We start from the raw sequence: 22,693 nt of genomic DNA on the forward strand, positions 1-22,693 counted from the left end.
CGCTTAAAATACTTATCAGAGGTAGTGAGTATCAAAAGTTCGACTCGGCCGAATTTAATCCCTTATTTTACCTGTAAATCTTTTTGACATGGTTTATAATTTATGCCATTTATAGGGAAAAAAGGGCTACAAACGATTTTTTTTTTTTGGTTTTACATATCAAATGTGCAGATAAAGTGATGGCAAACAATAGCTAATTAGAAACCCAAGAATATGCCATTTGTAATTCTATTTGACCTTTTCGCTTTAGTTTAATTAAGGCTTTTGGATGTAAAAACTGTCACTCCGAGGCCAGTTTGTAATCTAATGGAAGGTAAGTGGAACGTGCATTAAAGGCCTTATTATGAATTTCAATGAGGCAAAAAGGGAATTTGAGACTTGTTTTCTATGAAGTTTTGCCTTTAGAGAAAATTTCATAGAAATTTTGTCTTTAGAGGAAATTTCATGGAAATTTTGTCTTTAGAGAAAATTTCATGGAAATTTTGTCTTTAGAGAAAATTTCATGGAAATGTTGTCTTTAGAGAAAATTTCATGGAAATTTTGTCTTTAGAGAAAATTTCATGGAAATTTTGTCTTTAGAGAAAATTTTATAGAAATTTTGTCTTTAGAGAAAATTTCATAGAAATTTTTGTCTTTAGAGAAAATTTCATAGAAATTTTGTCTTTAGAGAAAATTTCATAGAAATTTTGTCTTTAGAGAAAATTTCATAGAAATTTTGTCTTTAGAGAAAATTTCATAGAAATTTTGTCTTTAGAGAAAATTTCATAGAAATTTTGTCTTTAGAGAAAATTTCGTGGAAATTTTGTCTTTAGAGAAAATTTCATGGAAATTTTGTCTTTAGAGAAAATTTCATGGAAATTTTGTCTTTAGAGAAAATTTCATGGAAATTTTGTCTTTAGAGAAAATTTCATGGAAATTTTGTCTTTAGAGAAAATTTCATGGAAATTTTGTCTTTAGAGAAAATTTCATGGAAATTTTGTCTTTAGAGAAAATTTCATGGAAATTTTGTCTTTAGAGAAAATTTCATGGAAATTTTGTCTTTAGAGAAAATTTCATGGAAATTTTGTCTTTAGAGAAAATTTCATGGAAATTTTGTCTTTAGAGGAAATTTCATGGAAATTTTGTCTTTAGAGAAAATTTCATGGAAATTTTGTCTTTAGAGAAAATTTCATAGTAATTTTGTCTTAAGAGAAAATTTCATAAAAATTAAAGCTGAAAAGTTTAAGGTGTCCTCAAAGGCCCTCAATTTTCCTTAAATACCACCACCACAATAAGCCTTTAATCCCTCTAGCACCAAAACCAATTTTCCAATAGTTGATAGTTTTCAATCGTTTACTGCAATCAATCCTCCGTTAACGTTCCTTCGGTTGAAGTTGAAAATTTTTCGAAACCAGAAATTCTTTGCAAAAGTTGTACAAACTCTCAAGATATGGCTATCTTAAAGCGATATTTTCGTTTGCAACGTTTCATCTTTGCTGGGCTTGGTATTGACATAAAGGCTCGTCCGGAAAATATGGTGAAACGTCCTGTGCTGATGATGACCCCATTGGTCATGTCTATCTTGTTGTGTATTGCCAATGGCCATTATGTGTTGGATAATGCAAGTGATTATCTGGAAGCTACTGACTCATTGACTCTCTTATGCCAATCATTGATTTCGGTTGGAAAGTGATAATGGTTATATGGAAACGAAAGGATTTTGCCAGAATAATTGCACGCATTGAAAGTTTAAATGTGAGGGGTAAGCAGAGTAAACACAAAAATTTCCCTAAAATACAACATTTTAAAGTCAGTTTTATTGAAGGCAGTGTTTGATTGAAAATTTTCATGTAAAATTTAAAGACTGAATTGTTCTGAAAAGTTTTCTAAAGACAAAATTTCTATGAAATTTTCTCTAACGACAAAATTTTAGGCAAATCGGATAATTATAGCACCCTCTAGCGGCTCAAGAATTCAACATCCGAAATCGGTTTATATAAGAGCTATATCAGGTTTTAAAACGATTTGTACGATACACTTGTTTATGGTTAAACCAAAACGTTTCATTATAAATTTCAGCCAAATCGGATAATAATTGCGCCCTCTATCGGCTCACGATAGGAAATGCGCCCTCTAGAGGCTCAAAAAATCAAGATCCGATATGGGTTTATATGGGAGCTTTATCTGGTTATGAACCGATTTAGACCACACTTTATAAAGTTGTTGCAAGTCGTAACAAAACACTTCGTGCAAATTTTCAACCAAATCGGATAATTATTGCGCCCTCTAGCGGCTCAAAAGTCAAAATCCGTAATCGGTTTATATGGGAGCTATATCAGGATTTGAAACGATTTGAACCATACTAAGCACAGTTGCTTATGGTTAAACCAAAATGCTTTATGCAAAATTTCAGCCAAATCGGATAATAATTGCGCGCTCTATCGGCTCACGAAGTCTAGATCCAAAATCGGTTTTTATGGGAGCAATATCAGGTTATGAATCGATATGAGTAATACTTGGCACAGTTTTTGATGGTCAAACCAAAACATCTCATGGAAAATTTCGGCCAACTCGAATAGTAATTGCTCCCTCTAGCGGCTTAAGAAGTCAATATCCGGTCACTTCAACCCATGTACATAAAGATTTAATGCGAGGCAGCCACTGCGGCTATGAGACTAAAGACGATGGGAGAACGGATATAGGATAGGAGCAGGTCACACCATCGCGGTATAATCAAGGTGACCTGGAAGGAATGGAAGAGGTTTCCTATCGGGTATCTGAGACGACTGTTGAGGTCGAGTACAAGGCACTGCTGCCAGTGCCACAGTCTTGAGTTGACGCAACTCTGGTATTGCCATTTGCTACACGGATGAATCAAAGCTGCAGGAAAGTGTTGGCCTGGGGATCTACAATGAGAACCCAGGGACTGAGATCTGCTTGCGACTGCCTAGCCATAATACGGTCCTGCAGGCGGAGATCCGGGTGAACACGGAATGCGTGAGTTGGTAAGGATTTTAAGGATAGGACGTCGAGTGTTGTTATAGCCACATTTTCATGTGGAGGTGGCGATCCTCGTCAAGCTCCTGTAGGTTAGGAAGCTCGTTTCGGTCCAAAGGACCGATCACCGCGGGAACAGGGAGGCCATTGGTTATTTAAAGACGCCAATAAATCGCCTTGTCATATCGAGCATCATAGGCAATCAGTATTTGTGCAAGAGCCGGTGCCGCCCGGCCTCTCATTGAGACTGTCCGCTCGATACTGCTGGTTGTCCGCGACTGCCATTGCAGCTACTCCGGATGGAGCATCGAGTGGACGCGCCCCTTGACCCGTAGCTCGCAGCTAAGCTTCTCGTGAAACAGTTAGTTACACTAGGGGCCTCGACATCTGACCCGAATATGATGTATATCGAATCTAATTTAGATATAGCTGTCATATAGACCGATATGCCGATTTAGGGTCTGAAGCCTATAACAGGTGCGTTTATTACCGGATTTCGCTGAAACTCGGAGCAGTGAGTTTTATTAGGCCCACCGATATCCGAACCAAAAATGGTCCAGTTCGGAACATATTTGGATATAACTGCCACATAGATCGATCTGCCGCTTTTGGGTCTTTGGCCTATAACAGGTGAATTTATTACCCTAGTTTGCTGAAATTTGGAACAATGAGTTGTATCAAGACTCGAAGCATCTGTCGTGAAAATGGTCCAGATCGAGCTATGTTTAGATATAGCTGCCATAGGTCCAGATTGAGCTTTATTGAGATATAGCTGCCATAGAGATCGATCTTCAGCTTTAGGGTCTTAAGACCATAAAAGGCTCATTCGTTCTCCGATTTTGCTGAAATTTGAAACAGAGAGTTGAACTAGGTGCCTCGATATTCGACCTGAATATGGGGTATATCGGACCATATTTACATATAGCTGCCATATAGACCGATATGCCGATTTAGGGTCTTAAGTTTATAACAGGCGCATTTACTACCGGATTTCGCTGAAACTCGGAGCAGTGAGTTTTATTAGGCCCGCCGATATCCGAACCAAAAATGGTCCATATCAGAAAAAGTTCTAGGGTACGTACCACCCCCAAACCCACCCAAATGGACATGATAACTGATAGAGACAATACGAGAATTAAATGAAAGGTATTTTAGAGTAGAGTACGAACTTAATATAGACATTTTACCCAAAATGTCGGGAAACCCGCCCACCCCCACAATAACGGACAAAAGTGACATGCTTGTCAATATGGGTATCAAATAAATAGTAATTGAAGGTAGCGTACAAATCTGATATAAAATTTAAACCTGAAGTGTCTGAAGGCTTCGATATTAGTATAAAATGTTGGGGTCAAATAACCTGGGGGGACGCCCCATCCCAAAACCGACCCGAGCGGACATGTTTACCGATTATAGCACAGTAAAAAGCTGATATTAACGTACATTCCTTGGTTTCTGAGGCGCCCCACAACGGGACATGAAGGCGTTCAGCGGGCATGGGCTATAAACGCACGAATTCGATATCCACATTCAGGGTGAAGTGTCCCCACCCTAAGAAGATATTAGAGAGTAAAAGAAGGTGCAGCGGACCAGCCCCGTTTCAGCTGGTGCTTTATAAGGTCCCAGATCAATATTTCGAGGTATTACAAATGGAATGATTAAATTTGTGCTCCCCCCACCCTAACATCCTATGTTGGTGGGTACAAACATTCTAATTAATATTTCGTTTATAATGAAGTTCTTCCCTAAAAATTCCCTTTTTCTAAGGGAAAAGATTCAATTAAATTTTATTTTTACCTTAAGGTGTTATGTTGATGTCTTTTAACGAAAAAGGTGTTAATGGAATGTCTTCATGTCTTATTCTTGGTATCATGTATTTCTTTAAATGCCAATGTTGATGTTTGGTTAAGAAAGGGGAATTATTCCCATATAATTTGGGACAATTAGTTAATAGCCATTGTTTTATCCTAATTGGATACAAATTTTGGTTTGAAGCCTAAATTAGGGCTTCTCCCTAAGTGAATTTTTGGGTTATCTGGACTGGTCACAGTTATCTTTTACCAGTCGTTTTAATTAAACTGTCAAAACTTAAGAAAAAAACGCTTTAAATTGGTTTTTTAAATGTACATTTCCCTGCTCATTTGCTTTATAAATAATGTTTTTTTGCAAGTTTCCTGTTGCTTATGTCCGCTTAATTTTTTTCTTTTTTTCTCAATTTTTTTGTCACATTTTTCCTTCATAGCCTCTGGCGAGGAACTAAAGATTGTGCGCACCGAAAATACCAAGGATGTCATCTTTTCGACAACTTATTTCGTTTTGGTCTTACTCACTGGAGCTTGGAGCCTTTTGGTGCCCATCTACTTTGCCGTTTACATTTACATGACCACAGGTGTTGTGGATTTACCAGTGCCGCATAAAGCCACGTAAGTTTAAAGAAAATATGAAAAACAAAATTAAAGCAGAAACAATATTTGCTGTGAAAGGAAAACATTTTGTGAAAAGTTGCAAGGGGAGAAAAGTGAGGCAATAACCTTCATAGCGATTTATGTTATTTGAACCATAAATTGCATAGAGTATAGTCTACATAGCTGGAAAAACTGTTGGCATAGAAGTATTATTCAAAAAAAAAAAAATTCAATTTCATAGAAAACTAGCTGACCCAGGCCCGCTACGCAGCGCCTTCAATACAATGTGAGTACCTTTATCTGAATCCCATATGATCTTTATTGGTCTACGAATTTAAGTTTGGATGTGAGGTGTACTCCATTCTTAAAATACTTTATTTCAGCTCGATATTCTTATGTTTTCTCTGATTGAGGGGTGTTTTTGGGGGTGAGGTGTTCCTCCCCGACACTTGGCCCTGAAAAAATATCTGCACCCCATACTGCCATTGGTTTAGGGGAGTTTACACAATGAGGCGTCCCCCAAACACATGGCCCCAAATTAGGTTATCAAATTCGTTTTCTAATCTCAAATACCTTTTATTTGAGCCACATATTGGCATGGTCGAAAAATGTTTACCCTCTGGGGGCGGTGTTTTGGGGAAGGGGTGGTCCTAAATTTGGATATCAAATTCGTATTCTACTCCCAAATGCGATGGTCATTAAAAAAATGCTGTTTGTGGAGTATTTTGGAAAAGGGGTAGACCCCCAGAAAATTGGTCCCGAAAGTGGGTATCAATTCTTGCTCTACCCCCCAATACCTTTCGTTTAAGCTCCACATTGACATGGTCGGTAAATATGCCCGATTTAGAAGTGTTTTGGGGATTGCGGTGGTCCCCCAACCACTAAGACCGTAAAATATTGGGTTGCCCAAAAAGTAATTGCGGATTTTTTAAAAGAAAGTAAATGCATTTTTAATAAAACTTAGAATAAACTTTAATCAAATATATTTTTTACACCTTTTTTCTAAAGCAAGCTAAAAGTAACAGCTGATAACTGACATAAGAAAGAATGCAATTACAGAGTCACAAGCTGTGAAAAAATTTGTCAACGGCAACTATATGAAAAATCCGCAATTACTTTTTGGGCAACCCAATATATCAGCAACGTGCTCTATTCTCATATATTTAAACCCCATATTGCCATTGGCCTCAGAATTGGATATCAAATTTGTTTTCTAATCTCATTTAAACTCCTTATTGCAAAAGTCAGCAAATATGTCCGGTTTGGGGTATTGGCCTTAAAAACTATGAATATTTAGTTCCACTCTCTTTAAGACCCAAATTGTCTAGGTGAACAAATACGTCCCATTTTTGGGGGTTGTTATGGTAGTGGAACGTGCCTTAGACAGTTGGTCCCTAATGTTGATATCAGATACGTGGGCTACTCCTAAATACCTTTAATTTGAGCCCCATATTTCTATAGTCGGCAAAAATGACCGGCTTTGGGGGGTGTTTTGGGGGATGGGCGGCCACTCAGTGAGTTGGCCTTGAAAATATATATCGGATTAGTGTTCCACTCTTAAAACCCTCTTATTTGAGCCTCATATTGCAATAGTCAGCAAAACTTCCTATTTGGGTGGTATTGTGGGGGTGGGGTGGCCCCAAAGACATTTTTCCCGAAAATTGATATTAGATTCGTGCTTTACTCCCAAAGACCTTTCATTTGAGACCCATATTGCTATGGTCGTAAATTTGTCCCCTTTGGGGGATGTTTTTTGGGGAGGGGCGGCCCCCCAAAACACTTGGTCTCATATATTGGATATCAGATACGTTTTCTTATCCTAAATACATTTCATTTGAGTCCCATATTGTCGTGATTGGTCTAAATATATGTTTGATGGGTTTAAGGGTGGGGCAGCACCCCTAGGTACCCCAATCCTAAATTTGCATACCAAATTTTGATTTTTAGGGTACTATACGAGAGCACACAAAATCCACCACCCATCTCCGAGATTTGGTGTTTCTGAAAATTAGGGTAAGGGGGAGCGTCGGCCCCCCCTTCAGGTATAAAAAAAATGTAGTACCCTATTTTTACCACGGGATCATTATGCACCATCTGTGAAATTTACATTTAACCTTTAGCCAAAAACGATACCAAAAAAATTGAATCCTTCATTCACAAAGTTTTGTGTTAAAATTTTTTTTTTTTGCATTTTTCTTTTTGTTCTCTGCCACTAACAGCCAATTAGCGATTTCCTTAGCTAATGGTCATTGTGAACGTTTTGTTTGATTGACTTTTTGTTCTTGTCAAACCTAATATCTTCCGTTTCCAATTCTTCACTTCCGCTTCAGTGATTGCTCTTGTCTTTGCATTTTTTTTCTTTGCAGCTATTTTTGGAATCACGAACATGTCAAGGGATACTCTTTGGTCTACATCTGGGATATGTTCATCATTTATTTCATAGCCTGTTCGGCGGTGAGCACCGAGAGCATGTTCTCGTGGCTGGTTTGCAACATAATCGCCCAATTTCGCATACTAATGCATCGTTTGGAGGTGGCCTCTAAGTTGCCACTGCAAACAAACTATGTGGCCGCCAATCATCATGTGGACGACGACGATGACAATCCTGATTTGTGTGAAATCGATGCGAATGGCACTATGATGGAGGCCATAATCAACTGCATCAAATTTCATCGTCGCACATTGCGCTTGACGCAAGAGCTGAATAGTCTCTATGGGGCCATCATATTTGTGAAATTCATTGTTTCCGGTACACAAATCTGCTGTTTGGCATTTCACTTGGTGCGCGGCAATAATTCCCTCTTCAATGTGGCATATTTGTTGATGTTTCTTTCGGCAGCAGCCTTGCAATTGATTTTGTATTGCTACAATGGTCAGAGGTTAAAGGATGAGGTAAGATGCAAAGAAATGAGGAGTGAAGGAAGCGAGGCATTGGTAAACATTTTGATGTGAGGACGATTTTGTCATAATTTGAATTTGAGTGAAAAATTTTGTCCAAGTTTGATGTTCATGTACCATGGACAACTTCTGTGGTACAGGGTATTATAACTTAGTGAACTTGTTTGCCACCGTAGGCCACCATAGCGCAGAGGTTAGCATGTCCGTCTATGGCGCTAAACGCCTTGGGTTCGAATCCTGGCGGAACCATCCGAAAAAATTTTCAGCGGTGGTTTTCCCCTCCTAATGCTGGCGACATTTGTGAGGTACTATGCCATGTAAAACTTCTCTCCAATGAGGTGTCGCACTGTGGCTCGCCCTTCGGACTCAGCTAGATAAAGGAGGCCCCTTATCATTGAGCTTAAACTTGAATCGGACTGCACTCATTGATATGTAAGAAGTTTGCCCCTGTTCCTTAGTGGAATGTTCATGGGCATAATTTGCAAATGTTTTGAACTTGTTTGCAATATCTAGAAGGAAGAGAAAAAGACCCTTTGATACGGATCGACTCAGAATTAATTTCTGATTCAGTTAAGCTATGTAGGTCTGTCTGTCTGTCTGTCGATATTAGTTTAGCTTCAAAGTATGGGTCAAAATTTTCATCCGATTATCTTCAAATTTGGCACAGACATCTTCTTTGATCTAGACACCTAGTCGGTTGAAACTGGAAAAAATCGGTTCAGATTTGGATACAGTTCCCTTGTGTACATATGTTCGTCCGATTTGGACCTTTTTTTCATGGAGCAACTAAGGAACTGGGGAAACTTCTCACATACTCACTGATTGCTGTCCGATTTAAATTTTAAGCTCTATGATAAGGGCCTCCTTTTTATAGCCGAGTCCGAACGGCATGCCGCAGTGCGTCACCACTTTGGGGAGAAGTTTTTTCCGATTGGGAGTAATATTGCTATAATGTAGTCATTTGTTAACAAAATCTCATTTAATTTTGCACAAAGGTTTCTCTTATGACTCTCAATATGTTTGGAGATGGAGATTTTTATACCCTCCTTCACCTTGTCATTCCCTGAAATTTAGGTCTCCGACCCTATAAAGTGAATATATTCTTGATTTTTTTTGACATTTTGAATCGATTTTGCCATGTCCGTCAATTTGTCCGTCTGCCTGTGTGTTCAAATGTCTTTCTGTCTGTCCATCCATCTCCCTTTCCATGTGTCTGTCTGTCCGTTTTTACCTCAGTCCATATGTCTCTCTGTCTGTCCGTCTATCTGCTCGTCTAACTGTCTGTCCATCTGTCTGTCTGAATGTGCGCTCTTTCCTCCGCCTATCGAATGCACCCTAACGTGTCCCCTTCTGTCACTCCATCTCTCCTTCTGTCACTCCGTCTCTCTTGCCGTCTATCCTTTCTTTAGTCCTTCCGTCTGTCTACCCGTCTGTCTGCTCGTCCGTCTTTCTGTTCATCCGACTGTCTGTTAATCGGTCTGTCTATCTGTATGTAGCCCGGAGTCCTTCCCTCCGCCTAGCGTAAGCACGCTGACGTCTCCCCTTCCGTCACTCCATCTGTTTTTCAGTCAGTCCGTCTGTCGTTTCTTTAGGCCTTCCGCCTTCCATATGTCTGTCAGTTCTTCATGTGTCCTTCCACGGACGGACAGACACGTCCGTCTGTCCATTTGTCTCTGCACGTCCGTCCGTCCATATGTCTTTCCCTCTGTCTCTCTGTCCGTCCATCTGTCTGTCAGTCCGTTTGTCCGTCCGTCTGTCTGTCTGTATGTCAGTTCGTCTGTCCGTCCGTCTGTTTGTCCGTATGTCTGTCTGTTTGTCTGCCTGTCTGTCCGTCTGTCTGTCCGTCCGTCAGTCAATCCGTATGGCTGTCAGTCTGTCTGTCTGTCTGTCCGTCTGTCTGCCCGTCTGTCTGTCCATCTGTCTGTCCGTCTATCAATCCGTCTGCCTGTTCGTCCGTCTGTCTGTCCGTCTGTCGGTCCGTTTGTTTGTCTGTTCGTCTTTCTGTTCGTCTATCTGTTTGTCTTTCTGTTCGCCTTTCTGTTCGTCTGACTGCTTGTCCATCTGCATGAAGTCCCTGAGCCCTTCCCTCCGCCTGGCGTAAGCACGCTTACGTCTCACCCTCCTCACTCAATCTGTTCTTCCATCAGTCCGTTTCTCCATCCGTCTCTTCATCTGTCTCTCGTTCTTAGGCTTTCTGTGGTACATTTTTCTGTTTGTCCGTATGTTTGTCTGTTAGTACTTTCCTATGTCATTCCATGTGTCTATTTGTCTGTCCGTCCATTTGTTTTCGCTAGCCGCTCGAAATTTTGCATTGAAATTGAATAGCTGCAAAATCGGACCATGTTTAGATATCGCGGTCATATAAACCAATACTTAAAAATAGATCTTGAGCCTCTAGAGAGCGTATTTCTCATCGATTTGGTTGAAATTTTGCACGAAAACTTCTCCCCCTAATCTTCTTCATATAAACCAAGTAAACTCTAAATCGGCCCATAAACTGATAAAGCTCTCATATAAATCGATCTCAAAATTTGACTTCTTGACCCTCTAAAGAGCGAAAATCTCTACACTTTAAAACCTTTTATATGAGTCTCAAACTGTCTCAATCGTGCTGCATTTCCGTTTGAGAGTCTAGCTGCCCTTTTTCAACCATTTTGGGCTGAACTAGAATAAGAATTTCCTATTTAACCACCAACTTCTATTTGACACCCATATTGCCATCACCGTATTCCATGTTAAATATGAAGGTTTTGCAAAGTTAGGCCTTTCCTTCAAGTAACTTGAAAACAATTTTTGTTTACCAGATGTGTGTTTTTGGTTAACCAGAATCCATCTCTAGTAACTGGCGTTAGTGAAAACATTGTTAAGGGAGGTGGTCTTCTATTTCCTCATGACACAATTCCTCTTCACATTATCAAAATACACCCAAATAGGTCATCAAAATTGAATTTAGCCTTCAATATCATTGAATTTTCAATTATTTGCATTTGGTTTTTCTATCCCAACGAAACGCAGAGTTTATTGATATGCACCAGCATCTATTCAACCTTCGAATGGTCTAAGTTGCCAAAGTCGACCCAGAAAATGTTGCTGGTGCCAATGATGCGTGCCCAACAATTCAGCGAACTTCGTGGTGTATTCTTTACGGTCGATTTAAGTTTATATTTATGGGTAAGTGATTGTGTCTAAATTTGTCTGTCTCCATCTCTGCGTTCGATATGACCGCAATTTGAATAATTTTGAAAAATGTTTGTTGTATGCTATTTTGGGGGTGATTGTATCGTTGCAGGTTTTCCGAACTGCGGGTTCATTGATTGCGGCTTTGAAGACACTGGAGGAAAAGGAGGAGTAAAGAAGAAGGACCACACATAAAAGAATATAAAGATGGGATGAATTTCATGGGGAAGCATCTACAAGAAGATGAATTGGAGAATGAGGTCTCTCTTTCTTTTATTTCTTTAAAATTCATTTATTTATGTTGGAAATAAAATCACCAAAACGTAATTTGTAGTCAGCACATTAGAGAAATTGGATGTAGTTTTTTTTTGTTTTAGTTTTTTGTTGTTGTTTTGAAGCGAAAACGTCATTCAATGAGGAATTTTGGTAAGTTTTTGGCTAGTGTAAAGTTTTAAAAGCAACAAAATGTTTAAGTTTCAGAGGAAAAATTGTTGGAAACAATGTGGTGTAAACAATTTTATAAGCAAAGAAATGAAAGAAGAATTTTTATTTTTAATGCCCATCACTAAGGGACGGTGATATATTCGATTGGTCATTCTTCTTCTTCATTTATTCACTTTTGACCCAACAAAGTACATACATATATTCTTGATAGGAATGGAAAATTGAGGCTTATAAAAACTCAAAAAGTTAAAACTGAGGACCTTTCCATGTGGGGGCTATATCAGCTTTATGACTGGTTCAGAGCGTAGTCGGCCCAGATGTAGGAAGTCAAAACAGGAATTCTTGTAGCAAATTTCATTCAAACCGGAGGAAAAGTTAAGCTTCTAGAATCTCAATCTCCCTTCTCTCACCAGTAGCAAGGACGCTTGAGGCATTACTTCTGCCGAGCCTCGTAGGAGAATTTCTATTCGCCGAGCATCAACATGGATCTCGAAGACTGCATAGCTCAAAAACTGCTTTGCATGCCATCACTGCACATATGTGCCGTGGCTTCAATCAGCCCAGGCCATGTGATAGGAAGGTCCTCGTGGCACTGGACCTATCGAAGGCATTCGACACGGTCAGCAATGCCAAACTTTTTGAGGACATCGCTAACACGTCCCTCCAGCCAGGCCAGAAACGCTGGATCGCGAATTATCTGTGTGGTCGCCAGTCATTTGTGGAATTTAGGGATAAGAAGTCAAAGCACCATAGAGTGAAACAGGGAGTTCCCCCAGGTTGGTTGATATCTCCGGAACTGTTTAGCCTCTACCTATCCTCCACTCCACCACCTCCAGACGGCATAGAGATCGTATCATATGCGGAAGATTTTACGATCATGGCATCCCATTGTTGACATCTGCGAAAGGGTAAACGAATTTGCCGCATATTTCGCTGCAAGAAATCTGAAGATATCTGTCATCAAATCTCCAGCCACATTGTTCACTACAAATACGAGTGAGGAGAATACTGAGCTGACTGTAATGGTCGATGGAGAAATTATTTCGACCATCAAGTGTCCCAAAATACTTCTGGTCACATTTCACAGCTCTTACACATTCTCCCCAGATGCCAAAGCAATTTGCGATAAAGTCAAAAGTAAAAACAAAGTCCTCAAGTCATTTGCTGGCAGTACTTGGGAAGCTGACAAAGAAAACATGTTGACCACTAACAAAGCAATTGGCCGGTCAGTGGTATGTTATGTAGCGTCAGTGTGGTCTTGTCAGCTATGTGACAAGCAGTGGAATAATATTCAGACTTGTCAGAATGCTGCACTTCGAACTGCGACGGGCTGTCCCCTTAGTTCTAACGGGGACCACCTTCCTCAGGAGACAAACATCCCTACCCGTAGGAAGACAAAAATACATGCTGTCTAAGCAATACCTTCTGAGCTGTTTATTTTGCAGGGACCATCCAAATCATCATCTTGTGGATAGATACACTTCTGGAGCCTCTAGAGTACGCAATTGTTATCTGAATTGGCATAAAAAAACACAATGACTTCTCCTATGACTTTAATATACGACCGGAATCGGTCTAATACCTGATATATCTCCCATATGAAACGATACACTGATCGCATTTCTTGAGCCCCTAAAGGGAGCAATTTTGGGCGATATATATATATATGACAGCTATATGTAAATCTGAACCGATTTCTATAAGATTCACCAGTAATGTCGAGAATCATAAGAAAATCCTTCCTTCCAAATTTCGAGAAAATCGGACGAACATATATATGGGAGCTATATCTAAATCTGAACCGATTTCCAACAAATTTCTTAGATATTGTGGTAGTCATCGAGAAAAGCGTTGTGCACAATTTTGGCAAAATTGGTCATTAAATGCGCTTGCAGTGGCTCTAAGAATGAAAATCGGGCGATATATATACATGGGAGCTATATCTAAATCTGAACCGATTTCTATGAAATTCACCAGTAATGTCGAGAGTCATAAGAAAATCCTTCCTCCCAAATTTCGAGACAATCGGTTTGCAAATGAGCACATTATTGCAATATTTTTCAAAATCGGACGAACATCTATATGGGAGATATATCTAATTCTGAACCGATTTCGAGCAAACTTCTTAAATATTGTGGAAGCCGTCAAGGAAAGCGTTGTAGAAAGTTTTGCGAAGATTGATCAATTAATGAGCTTGCAGTGGCTGTAGGAGTAGAAATCGGGCGATATACATATGTGGGAGCTATATCTAAATCTGAACTGATTTCTATGAAATTCACCAGTAATGTCGAGAGTCGAGAGAAAATTATTTCTACCAAATTTCAAGAGAATTGGTTAATTAATGACCATTCTATTGCATTATTACTGCAAATCGGACGAACATATATATGGGAGCTATATCCAAATCTGAACCGTTTTTTTCCAATTTCAATAGGCTTTGACTCTAGGCCGAAAAACATGTCTGTACCAAATTTGAAGGCGGTCGGATAAAAATTGCGGCCTGTAGTTTGTACACAAATTACCATGGGCAGACGGACAGACAGACAGTCGGACAGACAGACGAACATAACTACAATAAATCGAATCAGAAAGTGATTCTGAGTCGATCGGTATGCTTATCAATGGGTCTATTTCTCTTCCTTCTGGGTGTTACAAACAAATGCACTAAGTTATAATACTCTGTACCACAGTAGTGGTGTAGGGTATAAAAATTGTCGGCATCGGTCCATAAACAAACATTGCTCCCATATAAACCAAACACCTAATTTTACTTTTTGAGCCCCCATAGAACGCAATTCTTATTCCATTGGGCTGTTATTGTGAATAATGACTTCTACTGTGTTCTCCAACACACAAACCAAGTACGACCCGGATCGGTCCACAACCTGATATAGCACCAATAGCATAGCAATTCTTATTCATTATCGTTTGTTTGCCTATGAAGAGATTCCGGGTAAGGAACTTGACAAATGCGATCGATGGTGGAGGGTATATATGATTCAGCCCGGCCGAATTTAGCACGCTTTTACTTGTTTTCAACTTCTGTTTTTACTTGTCATTTGTTTAGGAGGCCCTTTGGCCTCCTATTGCTGTAGGAATAAATTAGCCCATTTGATTAATTGTTTTGAAAAAGAAGTCACAGTGGCATTTCGCTATTAACGTAAACTATAGCCTCTCCACCTTTTCATTTATTAAAAGTTTCTCATATTCGGTGGTACTCTGACTTGTTGCTATGAGATGATAAATATACATGCCGATGGTTTCTGGTAGCGTATGAGTGTTACAAATTGAGTAATTGTTACTTATACGCTCTAGTGTGCAACAATGTTTGCGCCATACGGGAAGTTTTTCTTCAACCTTAAAATAGTTGAGAGCAGCGGTGGACACACTAACACTGTTGAAAAGACCAAACTGTGTTTGTGTGAGAGACAGTAGAACCCGAGCAATCATCCCAGTGAAGAAGCTATGTAATACAAGTAAAAGCGTTCTAAGTTCGTCCGGGCCGAATCTTATATACCCTCCACCATGCATCAAATTTCCACCATGCAACATCGAGTTCTTTTTCCGACCGATATAGACCGATTCACACCATATTTGACATGTATGTTGAAGGCCTTGAGAGAAACCGTTGTACAAATCGGATAATAATTGCACCCTCTAGAGGCTCAAGAAGTCAAGATCCCAGATCGGTTTATTTGACAGCTATATCAGGTTATGCATCGATTTGAACCATACTTAGTACAGTTGTTGGAAGTAATAACAAAACATGTCATGCCAAATTTCAGCCAAATCGCATAAGAATTATGGTCTCTAGAGGCTCAAGAAGTAAAATAGGGAGATCGGTTTATATGGGAGCTGTATCAAGCTATAGACCGATTCGGACCGCATTTGACACGTAGTTTGGAGGTTATAGGGCAAGGTGTTGTTAAAAATTTCAGCCAAATTGGATAATAATTACGACTTCTAGAGGCTCAAGAAGTCAAGATCCCAGATCGGTTCATATGATAGCTATATGAGGCTATGATCTGATTTCAACCATACTTTGCACAGTTGTTGGAAGTCATAACAGAACACGTTTTGCTAAATTTCAGCCAAATCGGATAGTAAATGCGCCCTCTAGAGGATCAAGAAGTAAAATAGGGAGATCGGTTTATATGGGAGCTGTATCAAGCTAAACCGATTCGGACCGCATTTGACACGTAGGTTGGGGGTTAGGGGGGAAGGCGTCGTTGTTTCAGCCAAATTGGATAATCATAACGCCTTTTAGAGGCTCTAGAAGTCAAGATTCCAGATCCGTTCATATGACAGCTATATCAGGTTATGATCCGATTTCAACCATACATTGCATAGTTGTTGGAAGTCATTGCAAAATACGTCATGCTTCAGCCAAATCGAATAGTATTTGAGCCCTCTAGAGGCTCAAGAAGTAAAATAGGGAGATCGGTTTATATGGGAGCTGTATCAAGCTATAGACCGATTTGGACCGCATTTGACACGTAGATTGGAGGTTATGGGGGAAGGCGTTGTTAAAAATTTCAGCCAAATTGGATAATAATTAAATCGGATAGTAATTGCGCCCTCTAGTGGCTCAAAAAGTCAAGACCCCAGATCGGTTTATATGACAGCTATAATAGGTTATGAACCGATTTCCACCATACTTAGAACTGTTGTTAGAGCTCATACCCAGACACTTTATGCCAAATTTCAGACAAATCGGATAAGAATTGTGCCCTCTAGACGCTCAAGGAGGCCACCGTAGCGCAGAGGTTAGCATGTCCGCCTATGACGCTGAACGCCTAGGTTCGAATCCTGGCGAGACCATCAGAAAGAATTTTCAGTGGTGGTTTTCCCCTTGTAATGCTGGCAGCAGTTGTGAGGTACTATGCCATGTAAAACTTCTCTCTAAAGAGGTGTCGCACTGCGGCACGCCGTTCGGACTTGGCTATAAAAGGGAGGCCCCTCATCATTAAGCTTAAACTTGAATCGGACTGCACTCATTGATGTGTGAGAAGTTTGCCCCTGTTCCTTAGTGGAATGTTCATGGGCAAAATTTGCATTTAGACGCTCAAGAAGTCGAGATCCAAGATCGGTTTATATGGCAGCTATTGGGTTGCCCAAAAAGTAATTGCGGATTTTTCATATAGTCGGCGTTGACAAATTTTTTCACCGCTTGTGACTCTATAATTGCATTCTTTCTTCTGTCAGTTTGTTACTTTTAGCTTGCTTTAGAAAAAAAGTGTAAAAAAAGTATATTTGATTAAAGTTCATTCTAAGTTTTATTAAAAATGCATTTACTTTCTTTTAAAAAATCCGCAATTACTTTTTGGGCAACCCAATATATCAAATCATAGACCGATATGGCCCATTTACAATCCCATTTGACCTACACTAATAAGAAGTATTTGTGCAAAATTTCAAGCGGCTAGCTTTACTCCTTCGAAAGTTAGCGTGCTTTCGCCTGGCAGACGGACGGGCGGACGGACTATATGGGGTCTTAGACGAATATTTCGAGGAGTTGCAAACAGAATAACGAAATTAGTATACCCCCAAAATATGATGGAGGGTATAATAACAACAATGCGTTAAACGAACGAAGCCACAAAAAGTTGTTTACACTGTCCGTGTACTTTTATTAGTTTTTCCTATGCCAGGCGGACGGACAGACGGACGGACTATATGGGGTCTTAGACGAATATTTCGAGGAGTTACAAACAAATTGATGAAATTAGTATACCCCCATCCTATGGTGGAGGGTATAATAACAACAATGCGTCAAGCGAACGAAGCCACACAAAGTTGTTTACACTGTCCGTGTGCTTCTATTCGTTTTTCCTATGCCCGCGGGCATATGAATTTATGTGCGGATGTATAAACTGCCCATCTATGCCCATAACTATTTGGATGTTGCTAGAATAACCCACATTTCCATTCTAAATGGGAGTTAATTGTACATGACTTTTAAAGTTTCACACCAAATGCTTTGTCCTAGCATTCAAGTTGGCCAAATACACAGAATGCTTAATTGCTTTTGGCCATTTGTGTTAATGCGCGCTATGGCCACGACTGAAAATATAAATAAAAACAGAAAAACAAACAACCATGCTGCCAACTACCAAGGCATTATGCCTTTCAGCTTCCATTTAGATAACACCAACAGCCACTAAAAAGAGTAGCAAAAAAAAAAAAAAAGAAAAAACACCATAGTTAGCTGAATTCGGCATTCTTCCATTTGCTTAAAACCAGGAGGAAAATGCAATATGTTGATTTTCTACGAGTTTCCCTGAAAAATCCTTTTACAGTTTTCAGCCATTTATATGCATGGGTGTACTTTCGTTTGCAGTAAATTAATGTTTTTTTAATTAAAAAATACTTGGAAAACGGTACACCAACACAATGGTCGTGTTGAAAGCAAAACCACGAAGAGAGAAAAACTGCACACCCTCACAATGATGACTTTGAACAGGAAAGAATCAAGTGAGTTGAGGTGGTTAAGATGCAATTAACCTTTGGAGGGTACATGGTCACTAATTGGTTTGGTTTCATTAACTTGGTTTTCTTTTCACCAATAGTTTGACTATCTGTTGTGAAGTCTTTGTTAAAACTACTTTGATAGGTGTTGCCTGGGAGATCATTTGCTTATCATAGCATAGGCAACTGAGTTTCTTTTTCTGTTCGAGCAAATGATATGAAATTTTTTCAAGATGCGATATGCGTTCATCGTCATGAAAAACTTGCTGATCTCCATGCCCTGCGAAATGCTGGTGCGAGGTTTCTTTTGTTAAAAATTTCCATGAAACCCAGCAATGGAAGTCTTACACCACATGACACCAGGTAACCTAAACTCACAACAGTATGTGGGTAAGCCATTTGGTGTAAAAAACCTACCTAGAAGGGTTCTTAGCCACACATTTAAAAAGAGAAATTGTTAAATTATCGTGAAGAAACAAAAAAGTATACCAAAAGATCTGCTGAAAGGTGTAGTTTATGTAATACCGCCTGTGCTTTGAAGGAAAAAAGTGGATTTTATCGATTTTTTGGAAGGGCTTATATTCAAGTTCCAGTGAAATTGGATTTAAGGTAGTAGAGTTTGGCTCCCCGGTGAACTTAATATTGGGTACTTAGTTTTGTGATATCCCCGAGGGGAGCTGACCCTTCCCCTAACCCCAATTTTTTGTTTGTTTATCTGTTCCGGATAGACTCAAAAACAGCTGAACCGATTTTCATGATTTTTTTTCATGAATGCAGAGTTTGAGCGTCCGTTGAAAATAGGGTACTAAATTATTTGATATCCGAAGATGGGCGGACCCTCCCCCTTACCCCAATTTTCAAAAACCCCAAATCTCGGAGATGGGTGCCGATTCAAGCGAATTTTTGTATGCCACTTCATAGTACCCCAAAAGCACGAAATTTGTATAAAATTTTGGGATCAAGTAACCTGGGGGGACGCCCTATCTCAAAACCCACCCGAACGGGTGTTTCATCGGATTGTCCTAATGAAATACTTTATCGGCTAGGGCTATCGCCTCTGTGTACGTGTTCGTCTTTTTTCGTCATGGGAGAGGCACATCCCGGAGTGCCTTTTCCGCATGCTTCTGGTCCGTGTGGGCATTGAAAAGGGCCCCGGACCCTGATTCTGTACGGTTTGCCAGAACCACCTCCATCATTGGTCGGTGAGGTGTAACAGGTACATTTCCGATCTTGCTCTGGTTTCATATCACTATGGATGAATAGTCATGAATATGTTAAAGGTGCTGTGCAAACATAGTCAGCAGTGTGCGAACATAGCCAGCAGTGTGCGAACATAGCCAGCAGTGTGCGAACATAGCCAGCGTTGTCGTCGTCGTCTTCGGCGTCCTCGTCGTCGGACCATGTGACCCTCCCAACCACTCCCGACAACTCCCGTGCGGCAATATAAGCAACAGCAGCAACACAGTTCCAATATTGCCAGGCCAGTGCCGGGAAGTGCATCATTTTTTGCAACTGAACTGCAGCGGTCTACGTGGCACGATCGATGAGATTGTGGTTTTTATGAGTCGGAAGAACATATTGGTCGCAGCGATCCGGGAGACAAAGCTGACCAATTCCTGCAGCTTGCACAATTGTCACGGATACAATGTGCTACGTAAGGTTCGCTCAAGGAATGAAGGTGGGGGAATGGCTTTCGTGATACACCATTCCATGCGATAAAGACCCATCTCGCCTGCGCTTGGCACTAGTGACCCCTATATGAAGTGCATGGAGATAGCAGTCAGGTGCGGTACTGTACAGATAGAGCTATACAACATGTACATACCGCCGATTGGTAGCGGTGTCCCATTTAATGATCAAGCTTACAACCCCGAGATAAGTGGGGTGGCATACTCTCCGAAGCCAGCCCCCGATTGGGCAGGCTTCATTAACGCAGCAATCGCTCGCTTTATACAAGCCGGTCGAATACCCCAAATGCGGCCCAACTTCCCGGCGCAGGCAGTGACACTCGTAGACGAGCGTGATGGGATGGGATTGTACGGACCCCAGTTACCCCAGAACCAGTGAGCTGAATCTGGAAATAAACAGGCTAGTCAACGAACATAGGCGGAATTTGTGGCTGGAATACTTGAAGCAATTTAACTTAGGCACCGGTTTAGGCAAGATGTGGTCTCCCCTAGGTAACGACCAGCGTGGCATGGCTTTGGCAGAGCAGCAGGTTCCACGTTTTGCACGCTGAATGAGGATTCCCCCACTAGGATTACGAGGAGGTGCAGCAGCTCTCCAGACATATCCATTGCATCCCCTGATCTACTGAGTGACGTATCCCGGCAAGCCGTCATCTCTTTGGGGTCAGATCACCTCCCCATAATTCTCACCATCGACCGACCACCCGACTTCATAACCTTTGAGCGCCGGACGTTTATCAATCATAAGAAGGCCGATTGGGCTGGCTTCAGAGAGTATGCCAATCGCCGTTTCAATGAACTGCCACCACCCTCGGATGTGCTAGTTGCCGAGAGGAAATTCCGAGACATCATTAACGCATCAGCCGCTCGCTTTATACCAGCCTATCGAATACCCCAAGTGTGGCCCAATTTCCCTCGCAGACAAGCGTTATGGAATTTGTTGCACGGACCCCGATAACCGCAGAATCAGCGAGCTGAATCTGGAAATAAACAGGGTATTTTACGAACACCGTAGCGAAGAGGTTAGCATGTCCGCCTATGACGTTGAACGCCTGGGTTCGAATCCTGGCGAGACCTTTAGAAAAAATGTTCAGCGGTGGTTAATGCTTTCAAGATTTGTGAGGTACTATGCCTTGTAAAACTTCTCTCCAAATATGTCGCACTATGGCACGCCGTTCGATTTCGGCTATAAAAAGAAGGGCCCCTTATCATTAAGCTTAAACTCATTGATATGTAAGAAGTTTGCCCCTGTTCCTTAGTGGAATGTTCATGGGCAAAATTTGCAATTTGAAGTTAACGAACATAGTCGGAATTTGTGGCTGAAATACTTGGAGCAATGTAACTTAGGCACCGGATTAGGCAAGAGACCACAGCTTGGTGTTAACTCACTCTCGAACCCCGGTAGACGAGATGACAGGACCTCAGTCACTTTTGGCGACGTAACCATGACTGATCCGAAGAGATGCGCCAGGTTGTTCAACCGTCAATTTATTGTGCATCATATTATCCGAGGCAATAGGCTCCGACGGAATCTCTATATTGATCTTGAAGAATCGGGATTTACCTGGAGTTGAGTACCTTACTAATGTCCTCAAATTGTCTTTGAACACTCTTATAGTTCCCGATGTCTAGAAAATAGGCATAGTGTTCCCGCTACTGAAGCCTGGAAAGAACCCGAGCAAGAGGGAGTCGTACAGACCGATCACCCTTCTCTTGCCAGTAGCAAAGACGCTTGAGGCATTACTCCTCTCGAGCCTCGTAGGAGAATTTCCATTTGCCGAGCAACAACATGTATTTTGAAGACTGGATAGCACAACAACAGCTTTGTATGCCATCACCGCACACATTTACCGTGGCTTCAATCAGTCCAGTTCATGTGACGGGACGGTCCTCGTGGCGCTGGACCTATCGAAGGCATTCGACACGGTCAGCCATGCCAAACTATTTGAGGACATTGCCAACACCTCCCTCCCTGTGTGGTCGCCAGTCATTTGTAGAATTTATGAATAAGAAGTCGAAGTACCGTAGGGTGAAACAGGGAGTTCCCCAAGGCGGGGTGATATTTCTGGCACTGTTTAACCTCGAAATATCCTTCATTTCACCCCCTCCAGACGGCATAGAGATCGAATCATATGCGGACGATTGTACGATCATGGCATCAGGCCCCCCCCATTGTTGACATCTGCGATAGGTTGAACGTCTACCTCAACAAACTTGCCTCATATTTCAAAATTCGGAACTGTGCCTAGCAGGTTAAGGTGAGGCTAAATAAGATCTTAAGTTAAAGATGACATTGTTATAGGTCAACTTTCATGCTGCTTGCCACGTATCAAACCCATTGGTATAATTTCCCCAACAGATGAGAGGCTAGCAACAATATACTTCAATGTGTATTAAGAGAGGAGGACATTTTATATGACTTCTTTATGATACCTCAGAATTGCCGCCTCTGAAAATTTCGAATGCTCTTGTCGGGAATTGAACTCAGGAGTTCGCCAACCTCTGCGCCACGGTGACCGTTATTAATATACATAGAAGTCAGGTTTCTACACCTTTCCCGTAGTATAAATTTTTCCTTTTCTAACACCACAAACACAGAGCTGACCATCTACAAGTAATCTTATACAGAAATTATTG

The 22,693-nt window shown here is 40.8% G+C and overlaps 2 protein-coding genes across 4 annotated transcripts in view; one reads left to right on the forward strand and one right to left on the reverse strand.

Annotated features, from left to right (window-relative positions):
• Positions 1-22,693, reverse strand: part of LOC106088399 (mucin-5AC) — a 612,109-nt gene that overhangs the window by 144,022 nt on the left and 445,394 nt on the right. The window lies entirely within an intron of this gene.
• On the forward strand, positions 1,580-11,807 carry LOC106081031 (odorant receptor 45a). Its single transcript, XM_013242706.2, has 5 exons — positions 1,580-1,741; positions 5,219-5,399; positions 7,748-8,273; positions 11,295-11,450; positions 11,569-11,807. Exons 1-5 carry the CDS (start codon positions 1,642-1,644, stop codon positions 11,629-11,631), a joined length of 1,026 nt encoding a protein of 341 aa, XP_013098160.2. The 5' UTR covers positions 1,580-1,641; the 3' UTR covers positions 11,632-11,807.

The sequence above is a fragment of the Stomoxys calcitrans genome, chromosome 5 (genome assembly GCF_963082655.1).
Source record: "Stomoxys calcitrans chromosome 5, idStoCalc2.1, whole genome shotgun sequence".
NCBI classification, from domain to species: Eukaryota; Metazoa; Arthropoda; class Insecta; order Diptera; family Muscidae; genus Stomoxys; species Stomoxys calcitrans.